The sequence below is a fragment of the Mus musculus genome, chromosome 4 (genome assembly GCF_000001635.26).
Source record: "Mus musculus strain C57BL/6J chromosome 4, GRCm38.p6 C57BL/6J".
Classification (NCBI taxonomy): domain Eukaryota; kingdom Metazoa; phylum Chordata; class Mammalia; order Rodentia; family Muridae; genus Mus; species Mus musculus.
The window spans coordinates 47,468,337-47,494,858 of record NC_000070.6 but is presented as its reverse complement, the minus strand read 5'-3'; the positions used below and the strand labels follow the sequence as shown (position 1 = coordinate 47,494,858).

The window sequence follows — 26,522 nt, the reverse complement described above, 5'->3', positions numbered from 1 at the left end:
GGAGACTGGAACAGTGCCACATCAGATCTCTGTTGCTACCATTTGAACGTGTCTCCTCCAAGTCTCAGATGCTGCCAACGTATTAGCATAAGAGGTGACAATATCATGAGGGCCTCTCCCCTTTAGCATCAGCTACTTTACTGTTGCTATAACAAAATACCTGACAGAAGAGCTTATGGAGGAAAGGGGTCGCAGTCCCTCAGGACAGGTAAGGTATACTAGAGTGCTCCATGACCACTCACCCTCACCCTAACCCTCACCCTCGCCCTCGCCCTCACCCTCACCCTAACCCTAACCCTTACCTTCACCTTCACCCTCGCCCTCACCCTCACCCTAACCCTAACCCTTACCTTCACCTTCACCCTCACCCTCACCCTAACCCTACAGCCTAACACTCACACTAACCTTAACCCTCACCCTAACCCTTTGGCCGTGTGGACAAAGACTTCTTGTTTCTTCCTGATCAGGAAGCAGGCAACTGGGGCAGAATGTTCCAGAATGGAGTGTAACTCTCAAAAGCCCAACCCTTGTAAACCACTTCTGCTAGGCACTCCCTCTGAAATGAAACTGGCTTGAGGCATTGTTTATAAGTGTCCCATAGGTCTCCACAGCAGCAAAGAGTCAGGGCCACAGACCTTATGGGCTAGGATGGTCTGTGATTCTGAGGGAACAGATGCTGAGGGAGTCCTTTGGGCCAGTTATTTGTTAAGAAGAAACAACCAACACCAGTCCACAACCCTCTCCACTGCGCGAGTTCTCAATACAGCCTGTTCTCAATACACACCTGCATCGGTCTTAAGCAGAGGGAGAAATCAAAGAGCTGAGACTGCTCCTCTGTGTGCTGAGGGCTCATGGGATGCGCACACACACAATACATACATACACATACACACATGTACACACACAGGCACACACATGTATGTACAGCTCTAGGAACTCAGAGAAAAGGCTCAGAGTAGAGAGGAGAGAACCTTGATGCCAGTGTGGGCTTTGCACCAAGACTTCCCCACCCACCACATGGTCCTGCAGGTCATGACAGGGTGGGAGGAAGAAGTCCCTTACAAACTAGGAAACTGAGAGCCACAGAGGTGAAGACACAGCTGGCTGAAGCTAAAGTCTGACATCTGTCTGCTATTTATCAAACCACAGGCACACTTGGCTGCAGGAGGAGCACTGACAGCAGCAGCAGGAGGGAGAGAGGAAGGCACCGACTCTGGCCGGTCCAGGCGGGTCCTGATGTCATCGGACGATGCTGCCGCTGGGTCCCTTATCACGAGCATGTATGTGAACATGCTTCTCCTCTCCCGTGTGCTCTTTACATCAAAGTCAACACAGGTTTAGGGTCTCTTCTCATGGCAGAAAGAGCCCACATGTGACAGACACTTCAACTTCCAGACTGTGTCCCTGCCCTGCAGCCGCTGTCTTTGCTGCTGGTGTCAGGAAGGAACTGGACAGACGCCTAAAATCTGATCTTTCTGGATCCTCCCAGACACACAAACATCTACAGGAAGGCTGGATATGGGATGCTGCTGCAGGTCTGTAACCCCAGCACTTGGGAGGCTGAGGCAAGAGGATTCTGGGTCATTTAGAGAATAACCAGGATATGCAACCAGGATCTTTAGAGACCATATCTCTAAACAAATAAATAGGACAGGCAGGGCTGGAGACCTGGCTCAGTGGTTAAAAGCTCTTCCAGCAGACCTGAGTTTAATACCCAGTACCACATGGTGACTCATAACTGTCTCTAATTCATATATATATATATACATACATACATACATATATTATATACAATACATATATATATACAATTTTTAAAAACAAAATCTAGCATTATCATAAAATAAAATGTATGCATCACTAACTAATGTAAGGAAGTCAGCATTATATAAACACGCACGCAGGATGAAGAGAATTCATTACTGTGCACACAAGCCAGTCTGGTTTGCCACCACGAGTGCACAGCTGCTTCACATTCACCTCTTTAAATTATTCCCCAGCTGTTTGATAACGCCAGCAGCAGGTTCTAACCCTCACACCTAGGTCCTCGGCTACATTTACATTAGGAAATCTGCTTTCAGCCTCAAACATGATTTCCTTTCAACCAAGGCGAAATAGCCCTGGCAGGAATTTAACATGCACCCTGCCCTTGCCCAGCAGAGCCCCGAGCATGGGACAGAAAGCTCCTCGACCCAGGAGGGTTTTATTAGACAAATCAGACACTTTATTAACCACCCCAGGCCTTCTCATAAATGCAGTCTACGGCCCCTGAGTGACAGGGACAGAGCCCTAGGGAACTCTGGTCGCTTTATTCTGGCATTAATGAGCATGATTCAGCAGAGCTGGATAGTGTCCTTTATGATCCTCAAGAGCCCAAGAAAAGAGAGTTTCCAGAGGCTCCTCTGGTGTCTTTGAGGCTATCTATAAAATATGCCTGGATTAGCCTTGCTACTCCAGCTGTACGCTGTCAGCTCTGCCAGACTCCACAACCTGGGGCCTGGTGAATCGAGTCTGGAGCTCTGACCTGCTACACATCACAAAGCTTCCTGCCCAATTATCTCCAATGGCTCCATCATTGCTCCGTTGTTCCCTAGGAGAGTGACTGCTGCATAGGAGAAAGGCTTCCTGCCACCTGCCTCCTGCCCCTGGAAAGGAATGTGACCCAACATCCTATAAACTGAGCTGCCATCCCACACACACCCCCTATCTGTAGAATGACTTCCAAAAGACAAAGATTCTCCAGAGCAGTGAGCTCCTACCACAGGGGGAATCCAGGCAGGTTTGAAGGTTGAAGAGGGGTTTCCTAGTGAGGTGAGGAGGAGAGAGAAGGGTCAGTTTTGGTCCTATGAGCAAGGAATTCAGACTGAAATAGGACCAAAGCTGCTATTGATATCATCGCCCAAGGCTTGCCATGCAGCAGGAACTGTGCTGAACGCACCGCAGGTGGCTCGACACAGAAAAGTGGGCACAATAGTCACTCCATTTGCAATTATACCAATTATCCACAAACAGGAACTGAGACTCGTCTCTGAGACCCTGCACCAGGCTCAGAACCTGTGTTTTCTGCCTTTCCAGGATGTCGTACCTACTCAGGGGCTGGGACAGGGCAATTATATCTAAAAGGGACCCAGCCTGGAATTCTGCCACCAGTTTCCAAGAGTCTATGCAAAAAGATGAGGGTAATACGCCCGGATGGATGAAATGCAGGGCCTAGGGCTGGAACGGTTGGAACCTGTTAGAGAACTCTGTCCTCCGAGTGACGCTGTAGAACTCAGAGCAGCCGTGAACATGCACAGGACCCTCACAGGACAGGAGGGTTTCAAAGACTCCCACTTGAGAGTCCAGCCACTCCCTTCCCCTCCCCCACTGGTTGCATGCAATCCTGCCCCAGCTGGATGTATGCAATCCTGCCCCAGCTGGATGTATGTGGTCATGGAAATGAGGATATGGGAGGTAGAAAGTTGACCGAAGGGGACATTTGTTAATGTCACGCAACAATCCAGTTCCAGAGAAGGGGGACTTCCAGGCCAGTGTCTTGTTTTTTATGAGCCACAGTCTGAGTGGGCAGGACATGAGGCTGAGACCTGTTCCCCTTACCATCCAAACTCTCCTGACACAGAGCCTCATTTCTCACGGTTGCTGTCCTATGACCACTTATGACCTGAGCACCCCTGAGAGACCTGGGGTTTCCCAGCTCTGCCTAGCTCAGTGATTCTCAACCTTCCTAATGCTTAAACCCTTTAATATGGTTCCTTGTGTTGTGGTGACCCCCCCAACCATAAAACTAATTCATTGCTACTTCATAACTGTAATTTTGCTACTGTTATAAGGTGTAATGTAAATATTTGATATGCAGAAAATCTAATAGGTGACAACTCACAGGTTGAGAACCACCAGCCTAGATGCTGAGACTACAGTCAGTGGAAAGTATAAGGAGTGCTTACAAGGTTCAGCTCCGTCTCTCTCACCAGCGGTTTTTATCCTCAGAGAGGGTCTAGGAAGAAAGATGGTGACTTTCTTCCCTTCCAAAGATAATTGTTGAGATACAAAAAGCACCTGTGTTCAAATGAAATGACCACATTAATCTCTAACTAAGCACAGGGCCGGCTGCCGTGTTCTTTAAGAAAACAGCTTTAGGAGTTTAACGACAATTGAGAGAACGAAAGTGAATTAAAAGAAATAGTAATTAAATCAGGAAAGAAGTTTTTGTGAAGGGAATGGTAAAGGAAATTAGATCTGGTAATTCTGAAAAATGTGGCCGGCTGGGCTGGGGGGAGGGCAGGGCCTGGTGAGGGATAAGAGACAGAAAGGCAGGGAATAGCAACTGGGCTGAGGGGCACTGAGAACAGAGTCTGGAGATGGACCCCCGAGATCAAGAGGCTAGCGTGTCCAAAGCAAACAAAGCCTGACTCAGCATGATTGTCTTGGGCTCCTCCCAGATCATCCACATGTTCAGTGATTTGGGGGGAGGGGAGGGACAATTCAAGGGTTAATACATAGCTTAAGATTCATTACAATGAAAGGGTAAATGGCGATCACCTGAGAAGACTCACGCAGACCCAGGTGGAAAGGAGATCCTGCTCAGGCCTCCCTGAGGCGTGTTTTTCTAGGAGGGCCAGCTTGTCTCTTTCTGCAGTACTGGCAGATGTGATAATATGGGTTGTGTTTTAGCTCAAAATTGGCTAGGCCTTTGGATCCCAGGGTTTTTAATTGATGCTGGTCACAAAGGCCCCTAACACCTGGTGACTGACAAAGTACCTTATCTGGGTTGGAGAGATGGCTCAGTGCTTAATAGTACTTGTTGCTTTTGTAGAGGACCCAGGTTCAAATCCAGCCCCTACGTGGAGAATCACAACCGTCTGCAACCTGAGTTGCAGGGGATCCCAAGCCCTCTTCTGACTTTCGCAGGCAGAAGGCATACACCCGGTACACCTACATATATAAAGGCAAAACATTCATACATATAAAATAAAAAGCAACAAAAACACTGTATCCTTAGAAAGAAATGGCATTCGAGAACACCATAGCATCCCACAGCCATATCAGTTCAATGGTTCAAAACCATGCTTTCAGATTCCAGCCACAGGCCAACCTGCAAGCAAGCCTTCCTACGACCAGAAGATGCCAAGCCAAGCCAATCTTGATAACGTATTTTGGCACGACGGTCAAGAGGAGATCTTTCTAGACACATGAAAGCAGCATACAGTGTTGGCTTGAATCTGGCTCCATGAGGTGAAAAGTATTCCAGCAGACCCTGCGGGCTGTGCCAGCGCCAGCCACGCTGACCTGAACTCTGGTGGGAAGAGTGCCTGCCACCCACACTGCTAAGAAAACTGGTATCTATCGAATCCCCCTCCCCACCCCCAAGGATTTTTCCACAGCCAAAGTTGTCCTCTTGAGTCAGAGCACCACCCGAAGTCAAACCTCCAGACTCCACAGTCTACATGGAATCAGGGTTGGTCTCGTATAACAGCTGGCCATTTATATAATGGGGGGGGGGGGCATACACTTTTAGATACTCCAATTTGTCCAATTTGTGCTCCTGCCCTTCTCCAGAGTAAGCTCCCCAGATGCAGAGCTGTCAGAAAATCACGTTGAAGGCTGTGGATCGGAACGCGCTGCTTTCTTGTTTCTCAAAGGTATATGATGTGCCCGGCTGTGGTGGCACACACCTATAATCCCAGAGGAGATAGGCTGATCTCTTAGTACAGACACACTGCAAGTTCCAGAACAGGCAGGACTACCCAGAAGGAATTCCTGTCTGGCACGATTGTTACGTGTCTCTATTTAAAAGTGTATGACGTGTGTGTGTGTGTGTGTGTGTGTGTGTGTGTGTGTGTGAGAGAGAGAGAGAGAGAGAGAGAGAGAGAGAGAGAGAGAGAGAGAAGCACAGAGACAGCATGCTACAGCACACCAGCACAGATGTGGAAGGCAGAGGACAGCTTGGTGGGGTTTTCTCCTGGTACCCCTTACATAGGTTCTAAGGATAAAAGCTGACCACTAGGCATGCGTGGCAACTTTAGCCTCTGAGCTGTCCCAGCAGTCCTGACACTGTGCTTCTCACTTCTTCCCAAAGTCACCTGGAGCTTTTAGGACAGTGTGTCTACCTACAGTCTACCATAGAACAGGGCGGGCAGAGTGGGCAGGCCAAAAGGGCGCCTCAGGAGAGTTTGTTCAGGCTGCAGGAGATAGTGCCACTGAGTCAGAGGATGGAAATAAGGGACCCTGCACACTATGGCCTCCCAGGGCCTTCCAGCTCTCCAGCCACACTGCCAGCTCACTAATGTGCAAAGAGGTGTTCCCCATGTACCACCTCCTGAAGCTTCCAAGAAGCCAACGTGGGACAGCAGCAGCTGACTTGTATGGTGATGAGATGAGCCGGAGCAGGTTACAGACTCAGCTTTGCTCCAGATGACTCCCACTTTGGACTCCTGTTTGGAGAGCAGTACCCATTGGAGAGCAGTACCCATGGGGACATTTGGGAACCAAATGCTCTGAATGCCAAGCCCGTGTTAGCCGCTATCCAGGAGTTTACAGGCAAACTCCTATGTTTTGTTTTTGTTTTCTTTTCGGTTTTGTTTGATTGTTTTTGAGACAGGGTTTCTCCGTGTAGCCCTGGCTGTCCTGAAACTTGCTCTGTAGACCAGGCTGGCCTCAAATACACCACCACCTGCCTCTGCCTTCCAAGTGCTCATAGTAAAGGCATGTAACCCACTATCGATGGGCTGTACATTCCTATGTTAATGTACCTTCAGAATGCCCTCTCCTTTATTTTTAGTTAAGTATTATTATGCAAGCTGAGCATGCCCAGAGACACCTTTGCCTCTCCTCTCAACCTTTTAATCATGTGCTCCACGACCTTGAGTTAAGCATACCAAAAATGTGTCTCCTTCTTCTACACTAACCTTAAAATGAGCACTGCAGGACTGAGCCAACCCCTATAGGAATATGCATAGGCTTGCTGGTAAATAAATCCCATTGCTCTTTGTTGAAGAGAGTATTGCTTTGGAAAGAACTGCCCACTGGTGCTCATGACATTTATTATTTATCTTCAACACCCCCCCCCAGGCCATCATAACTTTAGAAGAGTGAGCTTGTGTTCTCTTGATGGCCAGTGTGTGGTTGTGTGGACCAGGAGGGAACAAATGCAGCCTGCCGCTGCTCGTTGGCAAGACAGTAGAGTGTTTAACCCTTTCATATGCAGGTTCCTTGAGTTCTGTTTGTTTGGGGACATAAACTTCTAGACATTTCCTTAAAGGGAGCCCATTCAGACTGTTTGCAATTGCCCTCTATTCCTATGTAGTTCATCTGCATGCTTTATTTTAATTTCTTCAGCTTAAGAAAGAGATCAAATTGCCAGACTGACCAAAAAAAGCATTTAAACAAATTTGATCAGATTCGCTATGGTCTGGAGACGCCTCCTGTTGGAGGACTCACCAATGGGAAAACCATTGTTCTGTCGGTTTCTCTCTGTGTCGTCTCTTGAACATGCTGGCTTTCTCCTGAGTGGGCTAACTACTCCATTCCACTTCTCTATATAACCCTGATGTCCTTACACTTCCCTTTCTGATTAACACCGTCCACTGTCACCAGCCCTGATTAACACTGCCCCGGCACTGCCAGTGTGACCCCATTCCCAGTGCCCACGCTCTTGCCCCAGAAGCCTGCTGCTGAGCACAGACTTACAAGTTTGTGAGTGCAACACTGAGAAGGAGGTTCAAGCTGGAAGCACAGAGACCCTTCCTCAATAGACATGATGAAGAGCAAAGGAGAAAGACACCTGGTGGCAACCCTGGCCTCTGCACATGCTTGCACATGTATACACACACACACACACACACACACACACACACACACACAAACATGTACATACATATGAAAAAAATTAACAAAAAAATATGGCTAAAGCATTCAATGGTTAGCTACCCCACAAGACATTATTACTTTCTTCCCATGAAAGCTTACTAACTGTGAAATTATTACATCTATAATCACCCACACATAAGGACACCCAGAGGAGGAAAGCAAAGTGGCCACATCTGCTGACTGCTATGTGGTAGCAGTGTTTCTAAGCCTCAAAGGCGGGTGCAGTAGTACAGCCCAGAGTCACATTAGTCCTGGCCTGGACCCACGTTTCCTGGCTCTAAAGGTTCCCAAGGAACGTCTGTGTGGGCCTCAAGAGTATGTTGTCAGCCAGGCCTAGTGGAGTATACCTTTAATCCCCAGCACTTGAGAGGTAGAGGCAAGCGGATCTCTTTAAGTTTGAAGCCAGCCATGTCTACAGAGCTACCCAGCACCCTGTCAAGAACAAGGGCACACTCCCTGCATTCATGAGCTCCGCAGGCTCTGCAGTACTTCCCAGCAGATGCAGCCCAGAATTATAGACACCTTTGGGCATTTCAACCTAGTGCCAACATTTGCATGATTTCAGAATGTCTTGTCCAACTCCTGTGGGGTCCTGACCCCTGGAATCTAGACTAGAATGGGCGTAGGAACAGGAGAGGCACACAGCTGCCATCATCCCAGGCCCACCGTGTTCAGAGTTAACACTAGGACCCCAAGATGTCCCATTCTCAACTAGTTTAGGGACTCAGGCACTGTCCCCAACATGGCATCTCCAAGAACTTTGAAGGCTCAGCCTAAGCTAGTGTGATAGCAGTTCACTTTGCTGGGACTGCTGCCATCAGAAGCCGTTAGAATTGTAACCCACATTAAGGGGCCTGGAAGCATCCGTCTCAGGGCCAAGAACACCGTAACTCAAGTAAAGATCTAATGTGTTAGGATTTTACAGGGGCTATAAATAAAAGCCAGGGGTGGTGATGGCACATGCCTATAATACTGAGGCAGAAGGATTAAGAGTTCAAGGATAGCCTAGGCCACAGAGGGAGTACACACACACGCACACACATTATTAATGGCTCCTAAGCATTATGAGTTTAAAAAATAATTTTCAAAAAAGCAGCATAAGAAGTAGCATACATATATAATGAAATTATCTCTCTGCCTAGAAAGAAGCAAATTCTGGCAAATGAAATCCCATATGGAGGACATAATGCCAATCAAATTAAGGTCACAAACACGACAAACACTGTGTGACTCCACCTGTAGGAAGAACAGCCGCACCATGAAGACAGTGATGGCAGTCAGCTGCTCGGAGAGGGCAGTTTTGCAAGATGACAAGTTTGGGAGGCAGATAGAGAGAGCATCCTACAAGATAAATGTACTGAATACCACTGAACAGTAAGTTGAAAATGGTTAAGATGAAAAATGTTATGTTATGTGTGTTTTACCACCAAAAAAAATAATTTTTTTTTTCTGATAAAAAAGAAAGGAATAGCTTGAACACCACGTCTCTCAGCAACAGTATTAGCATTGTACCGCAGAGCCAAAGGCAGCTTCGGAATACATGCTGCACATCTTTCCATCCAACTCCCAAGCTCCCTTCCTTTCCTTCTGCTGACTGAAGCTTGCCCATCCTGCCAGTGAGAGCGCACATACCTTATAACTCATTGGCTCGGAAAACGCATCAGGTTTCCCGCTACCATTGGGGACCAGGCTAGCCAAGCCAATGCAGCAAAGAAAGCCATGTGGTTGTAATATGTCTACCCTAGAGACAGTTAACAGACACAGGCACACACACACACACACACACACACACGTTTCTTTTCCAAATTAAAGTTAATAACTTTTAGTTTTGTTTGGTACCTCTAACTGGCTACGGGGGAGGGTGGGATTCTATTATGGATATTGTTGTCTTTTTTCCAAATGAATCGAACTCTGTTTCCTGTGTTTCAAAAAATAAAAACACCTGTTTAGTGCAGTAAGATATTCACAGAATCCAAGAAAACCAGTTTTCGAGCCATTTTCCCTCAAATAAAATGTCTGCTAAGACTTAACAAGTGTAAACCTACTGATGTCGCCATAAGAAATCTTTCATGGAGCTGGTGAGACGGCTCCTCAGGTAGTGGAGCTCGCTGAGAAACCTGATTATCAGAGACCCAGAACATCCATGTGGAAAAAGAGAACCGACCCCCCCAAGTGTCTCCTGCCCTCCACACATGTGCCTTATCATACACTTACCACCCCGCCCACACATAACTAACTAAATTTAATTTTTAAAGATAAATCTTATGACGAGACATAATGTAGCATGTACAAAGCTCTGGATCTGACTACTTGTAACATAAAAGACGGGAGACTAGTTAGAAAGAGGAAGGAGCCAGCCAGCAGAGGACAAGAGAAGAGAGCAGTGACTAAATACTTTATGCACACATATAGAAATACCAATGAAAGCCAGCATTTGGTACAATACACTACTTAGTATCTCAGGCAGCTATGAGCCACCTGGTGTGGATGCTGACCTCTGCAAGAGCAGCCACTACTCCAGGCCAAAGGTTGATTTTTAGTTTTTAAGTCTGTGCATCTGGAAGCCAGAAGACAGTGTTGGATGCTCTGACCTGAAGCTGTAGAGTTTCGAGCCATCTGACGTGGGTGCTGGGAACAGAAAGCAGGTCTTCCGCAGGAGCAGTGCACACCCTCAACTGCTGCCATTCAAGATGGCCTCAAGATGTTTTTTACGTTTATTTCTCAATTCATGTCTTTATTTTACTTGAGGGCATACACGTAACATGACTCATGTGGAGATCAAAGAGCAATTTGTGGGGATCAGTTCTCTCCCTCCACCATGTGGGTCCCAGGGACTAAACTCAGATCATCAGCAGACAGTTTGCCCCACTTGGGCCATCCATCCATTCCCATGGCCTGTTTTACAGATGCAAAACTTGCACGTATCTTCAACATTGATCTTGGTGGACAGTCAGTCCCTTCTTCCCTTCTCTCTGGGCATCCCAGTGTGGAGCCTTTGGTTCCTGGACTGCCCTGCTGGGGTGATTCCCAGAACAGTAAATGCTATTTGTACTCAGTGGGCAGCACAGGGGAAGACAAATCCCAATATTTACTTTTGGACACAATCATTTAGATAGTAGTATATAAGTGCTGTCTCACTCCTGTTACAAAGTCTTTATTTTTTAAAATGAAAACAAAATTATACCAATAAATCCACTTTCTCAAATCAGTACTTTCAAAGTGGGTTTAGAAATGAGAGATCAGTGGGCAGAAATCCCCAAGGGACATGTGAACAAGAGAAAAAGCAAACAATTGCCTGGATTTTAGACACAAAGAACTGAATGAGCCAGGGCTGCTCAAGGAGTGGAGGCAGGAGCGTGGCAAGCTCCAAGAGTCTGAGCAACACAGCGAGACCCCATCTCAAAAAAGTAAAAACAAAACAAAACAACAGAATGAGCCGACGCCCCAGCCAAGACTCTTGGTTTCTGATTTCTTTGACTCTTTACCCTCGGCACCACCTGTCTCACATACAGATCCCTGATGGCAGTCCAAGGCACACTTCTTGAAAACCAAGTACCCAAAATGACAATCACTAGCACAGAAATACCTTGGGAAAAACATGCCAAGGCCAATTAGAGCATCTTGAGTTTGAGTGACTACATGGTTGTAGGAGGAACTGCCAATCCTGCAAAGAATGAGCTCTGTAAGAAAGACCTATTCACTGCTACATCTTAAGGCAGAGGGCCCTCACAATAAAGCACAGGCAACCAGTCTCCATATAAAGCAATTCCAAAGTTTATTAGCCATAGAAAAAACTGATTTCTCAAAGTCAATTCTTATTCTCTGTAAAATAATACACGTGAACAGAAAATCACTACACTTTTGGTCCAAGATATGTTGGGTTTTTTTCCTTCTTCTTCTTCTTCAGATGACAGATGGATGTAGCCCAATCTATGATCGCGTGTACTTGCCCCAAATGTGCAGCATAAATACAGCAGCGATGAACAGAAGACTCATCACCAGCACTGGGACAGGGCCCCTGGGAATGAGAAGAGAAGTCATGCTTACTTCAGTCTCAAGGTAGGCTTAATACTCACGACTGCCGAGGGCAGCACATTATACACAAACGACGACATCGGATGTCCTAGAGATAATCCCTCAGATATGCTAATTTTGTGTACTTAATATGTTCTACAATAAAAAGAAAAATTTCCCAAACTCTTATGCGCAAAAAAATCTATTTGCAAACCTTCTCAAATTAACATGTATTGAGACAACCTTTTCCGTCTCACTACAGTATGAGACATACAGGTGAACTAGCACAAAATGCTTGTGAATCTATGATCGAATTCAACCTGCAGAAGCTCACGCATCTCATGAGTGAGACAAGTATTGATCCTTTATACACAAGGAGACAGACAAGGCTCAGAGGGATTCCTGCCTATAGACTCGCGGAATACAGAAGTCTGAACATCTCGGACCCCACCCATTAAGCTCATTTACCTTCTACAAGTTTTTTCTGTTTCTTTTGTTTTGTTAAGACAAGGTCTCTCTGTGTAGAACTGATGGTCCCAGTACTCACACTGAAACCAGGCTGGCCTTGAACTCAGAGGTCCAGCTGCCTCTGCTGGCCTAGTACTCAGATTAAAGGTGTACACACCACACTCAACATATCTTGGCACCACATTCCAGGCACTGTGCGCTAAACTAAACTGACTTGTAGTCATGGGCTTAATTGCAGACAAGGAATAGATTTCCCCCCCGTCTGCCTTTCTTTGAATCAAACGCTGCTATAAAGAACTGCCTCTGAGCGTACCCGAGCTGTGAGCATTTATTGTAAGCACTGCCCTCCCAGATACAACCGAGAGGTAGAGATTCCAGAAAGGAATCCTTTACTCATCAAAGCATTACCAGGCAGGGCCAGGTGAGGTAGCAGTGGTCCAGACTGGATCAGACTGGATAATAAATACTGCGGGGACCAAGGTCTCTGCTACATCATTCTAAAGTTTGTACAATTAGAGAGTAAGAAGGTTGAAATGGAGCGAGACCGCCACACTAACTTATCTTCCTCCCTTCCTGCCAGGCACACTGCTATCATCAGCCAGGGCACGGAGCTGAGGATCCAGCTCTCGGGGGGCACGGACTGAGGATGCCTGACATTCACAAGCTTGCCTGTGCCCATTCCTTACCCTCAAGTCTGTCTCCCCATCTGTAAAGCGGTTACAACAGCACCCACCTTAGAGCTACATGCACACAAGGCAGGCTTACAGCAGGTTCTCAGGAAACAGTACTATCAACCTGGAAATTTTACAAAATCCCCAGGAGGAGCCAAAAATAAGCTCCAAGATGCTGGTGGACAGATTTGTAGGTAGGAATTCTCAACTGTGTCCTTTCACAGAAGCACATTTCTCTGACAGGGTTAGGATACTGCTTATGACACTTCAAGAGACAGTTTCTACCAGTTCCTATGAGGACCAGAACGCTACAACTGAAGGACTTGAAGGGCAGGCATGAGCCAGACTTGTCCATACAAGGGTTTCCCACCTTTCTGAGGAATTTAAAGTGAGTTGCAGGGCCACTGGGAAGAGACACTAGGAAAATCACCAAAGGCGGTCAGAACACCACCAGCTCACACCACCACCCTCCCAGCTGAAGAACTGATTCATAAAGATATTCTTGCAAGCTGACAGTGGGGGAGTGGGGGTGGGACAGACACTAGCCAGGCCTGGTCACATGCACCGGTGCTCAGCTAGGAGTCTGAGGTAGAGAGAAGGAACATTCCAGATTAGTCTGGCTACACTATAAGACCCTGCCCCCAAAAGAGAAAAAAAAATGTAAGAGGAAAAAAAAAGTCAATAAATGAATTAAACCAAATCCCACAAGTTATAGGGAAGTCATCTAAATCTGTAATGTAAGCCAAATCAATTAAACTAACTGAATTTCTGTCTCTTTTCTACCAGACGGACAGTAGAGGAAGGCTGGGCTCCAACAGTCAGGTCTGCTCTGCCTCCTACCATTTGTGTCTGAGTGCCTCACTACCTCTGGAACTCCTCATCTGCAAAATGGCTCAGGTCCTACCTCAGGAAGGCTGGCCATATCAAAGCAGAAAAGATACTAAGTTTTCTGAAAAACAGCAAGGGCTACACAAAGGCGGGAGATCTGCTGTTGTTATCATCATCCCTGATCCGGTGTGGACGGGAAGTAGCAGCAAAGGATGCTGTGGTGCCAGACAGCCTGGCCTAAGAGGTAAGCGAGGCGCAGGACACAAGTTGCCTGACGGACGGTCACCTCTCCTTGGTCACCGCCCCTCAGTCCTCTCAAGGCTAAGCTTGAAAGGTGATGCATTCACCCTCCTGGGTCCACCCCCACGCTCCCACAGCAAGGAAGCCAAGGAACTTTGGGTAACACAACATAATGGAAATTTTTCCATTAGGCTGTAATAATATCAGCTTCCACCTCAGGGCAGCTTTGAAAAATCACCCAATTCCCATTCAAACGCCCCCTCCCCGTGTCTCTATGTGGGGCAGGGGAACCAAATGAAGAGCGATTTCCTCTAATTAAGCAGCTTCCCTCCTGTTCCCTGTGCCTGCCGTTTACCCTGATACTGCGACAGGAGGCTCCATCTCTTAATCACTCCCAGAAAGGTATCCTTCACCACCCTAATCTGTCCATCAGGTGATGAGCAGGCGAGCCAGACCCAGCCCACCAGGCACAAATGCAGCTGCAGGCTATGTCAGACACGGCTCCTACACCTCGGTCACGAGTCCACTCCACGACTTACACTTTGAGCCCTGGGGAATCTTCCGTGTAGAATCGCCACATCCCCCCAGTCCCTGCAGAGGTGGTGCGGCCTGCGCTCCGGGTCCCACAGCTGGCATTTTTTCTGTAACAGATTAAAAAGAAAAGAAAAATTAGTAGTTTTTCTAAGAAATCCGTTTAATAAGATACTATATGCTTCTAGCATACAGGCTTTCTCTAAAAAAAAAAAAAAAAAAAAAAAAAAAAAAAAAAAAAAAGGCAAGCTGTAAGAAGACCTTCTTACTAGATTTAAACTCTTCCTTTGTCTGGCTGATCTTAGGTTCTATGGACTGAGTCTACCTGTCAGGTGCCGATGTGTACAGGAACTGCCTTTACCATATCTAGCCTTCTCAGTGGACAGTGTCCCTCAGTTTGTCTTCATGGGAACTTCTGTGAAATAAACCCATCCAGAAATGCCCTTAAATTATAACTTCATTTTTAAAAGACTATTCAAAGAGATGGTTTAAAATAACTGCACTTGCTGCAAAATTAAGACAAGACACTGAACTGTAATTATAGCAAGGTCCCCAAAATGGAGACGACACATGATGAATGAGAATTCTGTAACACAGCTGAGCTATTTTAATATTCTGACCGTCAGTCTTGGAGAGGAGCAGGAGGTAAAAAGCAAACAACTGACAACCCAAACTTGCTCTCTGCAAAAGGATAACGGCTGATGCACGGAGCCATCTCGTCAGACAGAGCACACCAGAGACATGGACACTTAGGACCAGGACGAGACACAGACTCTCCTATCCTCCTATGGAATGGGGCATTGCCCTACCCCATGCTGGAGTGGCAAAGCGAGGACCCAAGCACTGGGTGACAGGAAGAAATCTAAAAGAAATCATCAGTCGTATAATTATGCCACAAGTGTTAGGTGTTCAAAAAGAATGTCCTGTCCTACCTTGTGGCAGAATTTTCCCTGTCCAGTTACATTGAAATATTAGTACAGCAGGAGGCCTGTGACTGGACAGGGAAAAGGGGGCGGAGCCAAGAGTTGCAGGGACAGAGAGCGACTGACAGGAGGGAGGGGGATGAAGGCGAGATGGAGACAGACAGACAGACAGGAAGAAGATCCTGAACCAGCATCTGTTTTAAATAGCCACAGGTAGATTTATCACAAAGGATACACTAACTGGGATAACTTGTCTGATCTAGGTGGGCAGCTTGTACCATGATCAATTGGCCCTGAAATTATTGTGTGGGTATCTTGTGAATTGAGAATTTATTGAAGCTAGGCAGTGGTGGCACACATCTTTAATCCTAGCACTTGGGAGGCAGAGGCAGGCAGATTTCTGAGTTCAAGACCAGCCTGGTCTACAGAGTGAATTCCAGGATAGCCAGGGCTACACAGAGAAGCCCTGTCTCGAAAAACGAAGAAAAAAGAAAAGAGAAAAAGAGAAGTTATTGATATATAAATCTGACTTGTTTATTATAAGCTTCTAGAGTTTTGTTTCTACCAGGTAGCTGGGTATTGTGGGGGGCTGACCCTGGGGTGGACGTTCATTGCGTGGTGCTGGCATGGCAGCGAAGGGAACTTGGGAACTCGGGAGCTCTGGCTCACCAGAGAGTGGCAGGCAGAGAGTAGCTGGAAGGAGCATGGGAACTAATATTTCTTGCAACACTACCAAATCCCAATACTCTCTCTATTGAAATCCCATTCCTGTGTGGGGGCTGCTGACAGAAATCCTGTCTATAGCCAAGGAAGCTCATCCTACCACATGAGTGGAAGATTAGAGCCTTGGTCCAGTCTGACTCCAGTTGTACTCATGACAACTCTGACGGCAGTCAGTGCCCATGATTTGTGTCTACTCTGCTAGCGAATGACATTTCAGATACATTAGCTATGGGCTACAGTAGCCTGGAAACATACAACCCTGTGCATGACTGCTTCTCTGGGAAGGCTGACTGTAAATAGCAAAAGAAGATGTACGGGGTGTGCAGAAAGCCTCCCTGGGCAGCCATGTCTCTAATCTGGAAGGTGGGTACCTGAAATCTTCTTTGTTCATAAAACAGGAGTTACAGCTACAACCAAAGACAAGCCAGTGTCCACGTGGGACGTTATCACCTGAGCCACAACTACCACCTCCACACGATTGCCACTCTCCAAAGCACAATCCCTGAGTTTAGCTCTCTTCAAAGCTAGAATTTCAAGATCCCTACAGAAGCCAATAGGATTTGTTGTTGTTACTTCTGCCACCGGCAGTGGGACAGAGCAGAGTCCCTGAAAAGCAGGGTCCATAGAAACATCAAACTGGGCTCACAATATTCCTCATTACCTTATCTGGGAAGCTAGCTGAGGTGCCTAACAGAGCCCACTTTAACTTCTTAACCTTCAACCAAGTCTGCACCTTCTTCCTGCACCTTTAACCAAATGCTGTTCACCCTAACCACGTGCGTGCTTTGGCCTACTGCTATGGCTGCTGGCACGTGCTAGAGCAACCCCAGCTCTCTGACCTGCCCATCCACTTACTGTTCCTTTAGCCTAGGATGCCTGTCCTCCCTGGGCCAGCGTGTCATTCACTCCCTTGCACCTCATGGGTCTCTACGAGTCACTCACCCTGCGTACTCTATCCAAACCATCCACCCTCACTCTTTCCTCACCCAGCTTCCCCAACTTATTGCCTTCATCACTTAAAATTCCATGACCTATTCATTTGCCCTGGCTACTCATGGCCTCCACACTGGAAAGAAGCTCACAGCATGAATACAAGCCCTAGCTATCTTTCTTTCAACTACATTCTCCAAGGTAAAGCAAGGCTCAGCATGACAGACCTTTAGTTATTATTTATAGCTGTCTTAGTATCCCTAACTATCCCACCATCTTAAACTTGTAGTTTCCATCACTTCTGTAGGAACACCATGGGCTGGCACTTCATAATTTGTGGTCTCTGAAATATCATCACTCCTTCTCGTCCTGTGGCAGCTTCCTTTCCCACTGTACTGTGCAGAGCAAGGGCTCCAATCCCAGCTTAACCTTAAATCCCACACACTTCTTCTCTGAGGCCTTATTACTCTATCACTTCATTCAGGGAGAAATAAAAATTGCACACTCCAGAGCCCAAGTATCGCTAGCCATAGCTTCAACTTCTTCTCAAAGAATGGACATATTCTTAGATAGCCAACAGCAGTCACAATTACCTAACCATCAATACGTTTCTGGAATGAATTTTGTACACTCCATGCATATAGCCACACACTCACTAGCATGTGCAAATGAATTTTGTACACACCATACAGATAGCCACTGGCTGTCTAGTATTACGGGCCCTCCAGTACCAGAACCTAAAAGATGTCATCCTTATCCATAACCTTCAAAGTTGCATCTGTCACCTCACTTGTGCACTGGTTGCCTCATTTTTATTTATTCTCTTTTGATAATCTCATAATTAGGTACCTTCCGGTTCCCTAAGAACTCTCAGATGGCCAAATTTCCCTAATAACTCTTCTTGAACAAAAACCAATCCCCAAAGAACTACACACAGCTACAAGAGTAGCCCAAAAGGCTCTGAAATCCCAGCTAGCAACAAGAAGCACCGCAGGCCCATACAATGTAAACCATAGCACAATATCCTTTCCTTGCACATCTTAGTAACAGGACGTTCACGGTCCCTCGGGGTCATCTTACCAGTCCTAACAGTTCTATTACAAGTTCCTCCTCCAAGCTGCAATCTGATGCACACATGTTCAAGCCACCTCGTTCAGACTGCAGATTTAGATTTTCATACTGCAGTCAACAAGTCCTTCACGTCCTCTTCTGCTGATGTGTTGTGTTTTGTTGGTTGTGCTAGTGATCAAGCCTGCGGCCTTACACGTGCTAAGCAAGCTCTCTATTCCCGAGCTATCTCCCCGCTATATCCTCAAGCCTTCCTCTTCACATTGTTAAGGGTGGTTTTAAAGCGCTCCTTTGCGTTTTCAAAGTCTACTCCTCTCTACAAAAACCTTTACTAGTAGTTCAACAAACACAACAATACGGCTGACTGATTCCTTCAGTCAACATTTTCTTGTGGCATGATTTAAGGCAAGAGCTAAGGAAGAGGGCTTGGGCAGGTGTTCTGTCAAAGCAGAGGAGATGAACATGCAGATGTAAATAGTAGTATCCTATTACAACTACAATCCTAGCACATAGGAGGTGAAGGAAGGATGATCTGAGTTCAACCCTAGGTTGTGTGGGAATGTCTAAAAAGAAACTAACTAACTAAAAAAAAAAAAAAAAGAAAAGAAAAGGAAAGAAATGGTAGTAAGCTCAGAATTGCTGGCTCACAGGAGGGAGAAAGGAGAGGCGTGGAATCCCTCTGAAAGCCTTTTTTAACAGGCACCACCAGAAACTTACAGAGAACCTAAGTGGAAGAGCAACTGGAGGGTGAATAGTGGTGTAAATTCAAAGCAGAAGAAGTTGAGGGCTAAACTGGGGGGACAGAAATGGAGGAAAAAAAGTAGTGAGGTCTTCCTATGAAATATGGCATATGACTGTACAGAGAAGACACACCAAATTAAAAAAGATAAATAACTGGAGTTTCTAGATTTCTATAAATAAGCAGTGACATTTAAAAATAAGGAGACCCTGAAGCTGGAAAAGTGGCTGAGAGGTTAAGAATACCTGTTGCTCCTGCAGAGAACCCCAAATCGGTCCCCAGTACTCATATGGTAGCTCACAATCATTCATAACTGCAGTTTCAGGTGACCTCCAAGGACACCAGGCAAGAAAGAGATGCGCGCGCGCACACACACACATACATACACACACACACACACACACACAGGTGCGTGCAATACACACACATACACAAAATAGACTTAAAAAGAAAGACACACACACAGCTGGGATGGGGAACCAGGGTGACAGACTGTGTAAGACACATTTTGTTAAACTGAGTGTGTATGGGACCTCCATATGGAAGACTGAAAGGTAAAGCCTCAGACACACCAGCTTTATGCCAACGCTTTTCCTAAAGTTATTCCTGATCCTAGTCTAATTTACCTTTAACTAAAGTGGTGCGTGCAGCTGATCAAGGAGAGGAAAACCATGCCTCCCTCCTAAAGGGCCTTTAACTAACTAGATGGCCACGTCAGCTCGGGCTCACTCGGCCCCTATTAATCTTTCCATCCTGGAACTCCTCCTTCCAGCAATGCAATGCAACCCTGGGTACCTAGCCTCCTCCAGCCATAACCGGGCGTCCCCCGCAAGCCCCCAGCCACTTACCTCTGCCGAACAGTGGATCCCGCAGCCCGTGCGGCCACCGCTTTGCTGGGAGAGCGGCCAGAGGAGCCCACGTTGGTGCCACTGGGCGTTGGACCCGGCTGCAGAGGGAAGCAGACAAACAGTGAACATCGCGGGTCAAATCCTCTTCACACCCCCGACCCCACACCCACCCGAGAAGCTGGGAAGAGCAATGAGGTCCCAGAAAGGAAGACCAAGATAGGGGCTAGTGCACCCCATGGAAGCGGGGACCGCGCACCATGCTGATGCCTAAGAACGGTGGGCACAGGAGGCAGGAAGAGGGAAGTCGTGAAGTTGCCGAGCACTCAGAACTCTCGTAGATACAGGCTCTGGCACCGCCCCCCGGCCGGCTGGCAGGGCCTTCGCAGACTCTTGGATGACTGGGCTGTCCTGAGATATGCCTGTAAAGATTACGCCGACAACAACTGGGCCGTGTGAAAGTACAGCCCTTTCGCTTCTTTTATGTAATTTATTTAGCGTGCTTAATATGGTCAAACATCACCAAATTGCAAGCTTTGGACAGGTCCACATGAGAAATTGAGTCAGGCATTTTCTTAGCGCCCACAAGCTTATCGCTGATGTGGCCTAAACTAACGCAGGCGTAGTTGCGCTGGCTCGGCTTTCAGTAGCCAGAGGGGGCCAGGGGCGGAGCTTGCAGGAGCTTGCAGAAGCTCGCGCGGAGAGCGCAAGCGCGGCTCATCTACCATGGCCGAAAACCTGTACCGAGCCCGTTCCCGGGTTTACAGCCCATCTGTGCTGTTTCTGCACCCAGACATGGGTATAGGCGGAGCCGAGCGCCTAGTGCTGGACGCGGCGCTGGCGCTGCAGGAGTACGGCTGTGATGTGAAGATATGGACCGCGCACTACGACCCGAACCACTGCTTCATCGAGACCCGCGAGCTCTCGGTGCAATGCGCAGGGGACTGGCTGCCTCGCAGCCTGGGCTGGGGCGGCCGCGGCGCCGCCATCTGCTCCTACGTGCGCATGGTCTTTCTGGCGCTCTACGTGCTGTTTCTCTCCGGCGAGGAGTTCGACGTGGTGGTGTGCGACCAGGTGAGGCCGCCACCAATTCTTGGCTGGGGGGGGGGGGGGGGGGCGGCGCCGAGAGGGGGGGAGGGACCGCTGTTCTAGGTTTTTAGGAACTGTCCAGCAGGAGTCCCCAGGGAGAGAACGGCCACCAATTTTAGTATGGATAGACCCTTTAAAATGGCAGATCTCAGGGACATCTCTCCCCCGCCCCCTTCCTTTCGTTGAAGATCCTTGAGGTAGGGCTTATGTGTCTGCATTTTAAATGTTTAGCCTTGGGACTAAAATGATTGGATCCAGGTGGTTGCTGGCATTAAAAGACGACTTCCGGCCACACCTTGTATGTGACTCAATTTACTCTTCTTTCTTCTCCGTTATTCCTTTGTCTCTGCTTTCAGGTCCCATCCATCCCACCCTTCCAGTCTTTCTAATACTGCCATTCCAGTACTTAGCAGTGCCACGGATTAAAGTCAAGCTAAACATATCGTTTCCCCATTAGGGTCCCCATTGGTCTTTGGAGAAAAATCCAGTTATTTTGTCTATACAAGTGTCTGAGCTTGCATATCAAAACCAGAGGTCAGCTAATATTCACCTGAACATTGGAGTCAGGCTCTCTCACTGAACCTGGAACTGAAAGATTGAGCTAGACTTTTGGACAGGTGTGCACTGCCATACCCAACATTCCTGGAGCCAACCCTCAGTCCTCAGTGTTTTTTTTTTTTTAATTAAGAAGTAACATTTACTCAGGAGTAAAAGTTCAAATAGGAAGTATAATGTAAAAATTCCCTGTCCCCATCCTTGAGAGGGCGAGCCATTGTCAACAGTGTCTTCTGCATCCTTCCAGAAGTGATGTGTGGCCCTGGTAGTATATGTGTCTGTTTCCTGCTACATCTTATATGTACACAGCTGGGATCCAGTTTACCTGCTGTTGGACTTTTTGCTTTTGTTCTGCAAAAATTTGAAACATCTTGCTTATTGATATTCAAGATCCACATCAGTCTCTTCAGTGACTGGAAAGTCCCCTGTCCTGTAAATATTTCAGTCTTCCCTAAAAGACACTAACATTGCTGTGTGTGTGTGTGTGTGTGTGTGTGTGTGTGATCCTAGGTGTGACACTAGATATGACATCCTAATACTGCATTTATTTCACTTCTTACAGTCCTCTGAGGAATCTCCTGATAGTCATGGTCATTGTAAATGTCAGTAACAGTTTCCAGCCTTTACTTACAATGATGTCACCTTATTCTTCCAAGGTCTATACTTGGCTACCCAGTGCTCTTATCTAAGCTGACATGTGGAAATAGCCACAGTTGCTCCAGGGAATCTTTAATTATGATCCTGAGTTGCACTGAACCACCCTGAGGAAGCCGTATGTTCATGGTTAATGCAGACATTTACCCAGGTCCTATGGATTCAGTAATACCAGGCAGCTAGTCAACCAGGAAAAGGCTTATGGCCAAGGAGGTTAAGGCGACCAGTCACTTATCTACTGTTTTACCTTGGTTAGGTGTCTGCCTGTATCCCGGTGTTCAAACTGGCCAGACGGCGTAAGAGGGTCCTATTTTACTGTCACTTCCCAGATCTGCTGCTTACTCAGAGAAATTCAGCTCTGAAGAAGTTCTACAGGGCCCCCATCGACTGGATCGAGGAATACACCACAGGCATGGCAGACCGCATCTTGGTCAACAGCCAGTACACTGCTTCCGTCTTTAAAGAAACCTTCAAGACCCTGTCTCACAGAAATCCTGATGTGCTCTACCCATCTCTGAATATCGGCAGCTTTGACTTGGCTATTCCTGAAAAGATAGATGACCTCGTCCCCAAGGGGAAGCAATTCCTGTTCCTCTCTATCAACCGATACGAAAGGAAGAAAAATCTGCCCTTGGCACTGAGATCCTTGGTGCAGCTTCGGAATCGGTTACCATCTCAAGAGTGGGATAAGGTTCATCTCTTCATGGCCGGTGGTTATGACGATAGGATCCCGGAGAACGTGGAGCACTATAAGGAGTTGAAGAAAATGGTCCAAGAGTCAGACCTTGAGCGTCATGTGACCTTCCTGCGGTCCTTCTCGGACAGACAGAAGATCTCACTCCTCCACGGCTGCTTGTGTGTGCTCTACACTCCGAGCAACGAGCACTTTGGCATCGTCCCTCTGGAGGCCATGTACATGCAGTGCCCAGTCATCGCTGTTAATAACGGTGGGCCCCTGGAGTCCATTGTCCACAAGGTCACGGGGTTCCTGTGTGAGCCAGACCCAGTGCACTTCTCAGAAGCCATGGAGAAGTTCATCCACAAACCATCCTTAAAAGCCACGATGGGCCTCGCTGGAAAAGCCAGGGTGGCGGAGAAGTTTTCAGCTGATGCATTTGCAGACCAGCTGTACCAGTATGTCACGAAGCTGGTGTAGTCAGGAGAGTACAGTGTAGAGTCTGTATGCTACATGCACTGCGATCCCTCTTATGGGTTGTAGAAACGCCTTTGAAACCAAAAGAAAGGGGGAAACAAAGGAGCTAGAATCTAGTGCTAGTGAGATTTTCTTTTTTAAGTAGACTTGAGTCTTGAATGTGAGCCACCTGTCCACCACACCTACCTGTCATTTCTGAAATATTCTTAATGCTGTAATCATTCCGTATCTCGTGAGTGTTGTTGAAAGTATGGTAGGAATCTGCTGCTAGCAGACTATTTTAACTCTATTTTCCTGGATTATTGTTCCTTTATATATAAAGGTTTGATCATCCAGTGCCTTAATTGGCTTTAGTAGTGTAGGTCTTACCATTGTCACAGTCAATTGATTTGACTTCAGAGCGTAATGGGAACGAGGCTGCTGCAGCTCCCAAGCTCGGTTTACTTAAAGTGTTCTCTAGTAGCTGCTAGAAAATTTTTGTTAGAATTTTGGCTGGATCTATAACAAGAGTACTCAGTATTATTTATTGTTTTGGTTTTTGTTTTGTTTTGTTTTTTACTGCAACTTGACAATAAAATATGTTTGGCATCAGAAGAGAATAGAACATTAGATCTGAGCCCGATGCTCTGACTTCATCTTGTTAAATACATAAACCTGAAGTCAGAAGACTAGGATAAATGAGATAGTTTACATGAAGGAACACCATCACACATGTTTTGGCCTACCGTGTCACGCTTGGCCTTATTCCTTTGAGCCTGTGCCAGAACAGTGTATTGAGGCAGGGAGCAAAGACAAAAAGGGTCCCATATCCCTTTCTAGAAAATATCCCTTGATGACCTGATTCTCTTCCACTAGCCCTCACTACTAAAAGTCCTGTCACCTCCTAGTGTGGCTCTCAGTGTGGGCCGGGGACCAGGCCTCAGGGCACAGGCCTTTGGGAACTGTATTAGAGTTCTCTAAAATAGCAAACAGCACTTAACAGAATGAATTCCCAGAAGAAGAAGAACAAATGGCGTACAGGCTTCTGTCCAGCTAATCCAACAATGAACAGAAAGTCCAGAAATCCAGTAGTTGTTCAGTCCAGGAGGCTGAATGTCTCAGCTGATCTTCAGTATACACTGGAATCCCAAAGTAGGCTCTGACGCCGGTGAAGGGATGGACTTGCCAGCAAGGTAAGGACAAGCAAGCCAAGAGCAAACGCTCCCTACTTCCATGTCCTTGTATAGGCTGCCAGCAGAAGGCATGGCGCAGACTAGAGGTACGTTTTCCCACTTGAAGATCAGAATTAAAGGAAGACCTGCCAACTTCAAGTTAAGCAAAAATCCCTCCCAGGTGTGCCCTCCATTGTTAGATTTTAGTTCAATCCAGATGGAGTCAAGTTGACAACCAAGAATGGCCACCACCGGGGACACTCCGCATCTGAACTATATACTAAGCTTCATATTTCAGACGTGTTTCTTAATGTTGTTGGTGTCTCCAGCCCTCGTAGTGTTTGTATCGTATTCTCTGCAGTTTAGCATGCCAGTGTTTCCTGTCCTTCACGTAAATGCCTTTGTGTGAAGCTTGCTTGACACCCCGCCCCCACCCCACCTCTCAACTCCCCTATCCCTGTGACACTGCCCAGTAATAACTGTTCGTTGTTGTTTACCTGTTGCTTGTAAGTGCAAGTATTAAAGCAATTTTAAAGCTAAATTCACCTGTAAGAATATAATAAATATCTGTAATCAGATGGTCCAGTTTATGGTTGCGAGCACAGAGCCGAACAGCCTGCCGGACTTAGAGGGCAGTAATCTCTGCTTAACACCTCACTTCTTCATCTGCGAAGTGGGGTAATTGCCCTGTCACGCTTCCCTGGAAGGGTGATTGTGACAGATTTCATCAGTAGACACAGTGCAGAAGAAATACATGGTATAAATGTTAGCCACTACCTTTAGAGGTTAAAACGAACTAGAAGTTCCATGTGAACTCAGGCCACAGGGAGAGACCACTTTGTTGAGGCTCCATAGAGCTGTAGTTTTAGTTTAAATCTGTATCTCAAGAGCATTTTTCCAGGCACGATACCAAAAGGAAGCTTCACAAGTAAGGATGGGACGCCTGGCTCTGGAATTTAGTTTCTCTAGTGTTTTGGAAGATCCAGTAAAGTAGGTCTTCCCAAGTCTGTGGTTTGGTTCATACATTGGAGAATTAGAGCCTTTCGGGCAAAACCTGACCCTTTTTCAAAAAAGCTCTGACCCTTTGATTCAAGACCGGTAGAATTGGTCACATATCTGTGGTAAGGGCTTACTCACTGCAAGCACAAAATCTATTGCTGCTTATGAGCGTTTATCATTCTAAAATGAACTCTGGGTTCCTGGCACTTGTCTTCCTTGTCCTGAGCCCGTGGGATTACAAAAAACTTCCCAGGCGTAGACAGACTGCAGAGTCCCACCTGCTCTGAATGACTTGACTCTAGGCTCCTAGATAAACAGCTAACGGTGGAGCTTTCCCCACAGGGTGTCCAGAATTTGCAAAATTGCATTCAGTAGAGAAATAGCATGGACCACAGAAACTGACTTGTGGCCTCATCAGTAGTAATTCTAGCATTAGGGAACCACTTCTCAGCGTGCTGCCCGAGATGCATAGTAGACATTCATTTAATCCTCATATGAAATCCAATGCCCCCTTGTGGATCAGTGAGGGTAAACTATTTGCTTTATCACAGCCTGGAACCCCACCCTACCTGCTTCAGTCATCAAGTTCCATGATTGTCTGCCTCGAACCTCCCTCCACAGCACTGCTGCCATGCTTGCTTGGGCCCCTTGTTACTTACCTCTTGATCTTTGGGTGGTCTGAGCTTGGTCTAATCCTCCATCATCTTCAAAGGCCCAGACAAATGAAAGCCACAACCAAGTGTGCACAGTTGGAAAGTATCAGAGGCAGGCTTCAACCCATCTAGCCTCTAAACCTCAAGACTGGCCAGGATTTCTCAGTTAGCTTGAGACATGAATACCACGCCCCTCATACATGCACACCCAGTTAGGGTGAGGATGGCCTTACACACAGAAGGTATGAACTTGCTCAGTGGCAGGCTGCATTATTACTGTTCTTCCTCCCTCATAATGTTCCCATGGCCTCTGAACCTTTCCCTGTGGTATAGAGCTCACCCTCAGTGGCCATAACATCCTTCAAAGGCAATTACAAGTACCTCGGGTGGGAAATCAGATGTGTATCTGGGAAGTAGTTATG

The 26,522-nt window shown here is 46.9% G+C and overlaps 2 protein-coding genes and 1 long non-coding RNA gene across 4 annotated transcripts; 2 read left to right on the top strand and 1 right to left on the bottom strand.

The window, feature by feature from the left end:
* Positions 1-3: 3 nt before the first annotated feature.
* On the top strand, positions 4-5,617 carry Gm42283. The gene is made up of 4 exons (XR_881260.1): positions 4-208; positions 1,150-1,535; positions 5,074-5,455; positions 5,557-5,617. It is a non-coding gene; the product is annotated as a predicted gene, 42283 (long non-coding RNA).
* A 6,008-nt stretch (positions 5,618-11,625) lies between these two features.
* Sec61b (Sec61 beta subunit) lies at positions 11,626-20,198 on the bottom strand. Its single transcript, NM_024171.2, has 4 exons — positions 20,106-20,198; positions 19,850-19,947; positions 14,627-14,728; positions 11,626-11,884 (listed from the first exon to the last, which is right to left on the bottom strand). Exons 1-4 carry the CDS (start codon positions 20,106-20,108, stop codon positions 11,797-11,799), a joined length of 291 nt encoding a protein of 96 aa, NP_077133.1. The 5' UTR covers positions 20,109-20,198; the 3' UTR covers positions 11,626-11,796.
* A 293-nt stretch (positions 20,199-20,491) lies between these two features.
* Positions 20,492-25,026, top strand: Alg2 (asparagine-linked glycosylation 2 (alpha-1,3-mannosyltransferase)). 2 transcript variants are annotated; one of them, NM_001355496.1, is made up of 2 exons: positions 20,492-20,920; positions 22,474-25,026. In NM_001355496.1, the coding sequence occupies exons 1-2, from the start codon at positions 20,719-20,721 to the stop codon at positions 23,298-23,300; spliced, it is 1,029 nt and encodes a 342-aa protein (NP_001342425.1). In that variant the 5' UTR covers positions 20,492-20,718; the 3' UTR covers positions 23,301-25,026. The 2 variants fall into 2 exon arrangements, with proteins under 2 accessions (NP_001342425.1, NP_064382.3); NM_019998.3 differs by having other exon boundaries at positions 22,401-25,026.
* Positions 25,027-26,522: the final 1,496 nt, after the last annotated feature.

Bases quoted from the DNA above. Each gene is read 5' to 3' on its own strand.
- Sec61b (NM_024171.2), bottom strand. The intron at 14,729-19,849 runs GTAAGTGGCTGG...AATCTGTTACAG, and splicing joins GGATCCACTGTTCGGCAGAG to AAAAAATGCCAGCTGTGGGA. The intron at 11,885-14,626 runs GTAAGTCGTGGA...TCTCATTCCCAG, and splicing joins GATTCCCCAGGGCTCAAAGT to GGGCCCTGTCCCAGTGCTGG.
- Alg2 (NM_019998.3), top strand. From the start codon at position 20,573: ATGGCCGAAAACCTGTACCGAGCCCGTTCCCGGGTTTACAGCCCATCT. The intron at 20,921-22,400 runs GTGAGGCCGCCA...TACCTTGGTTAG, and splicing joins ACGTGGTGGTGTGCGACCAG to GTGTCTGCCTGTATCCCGGT.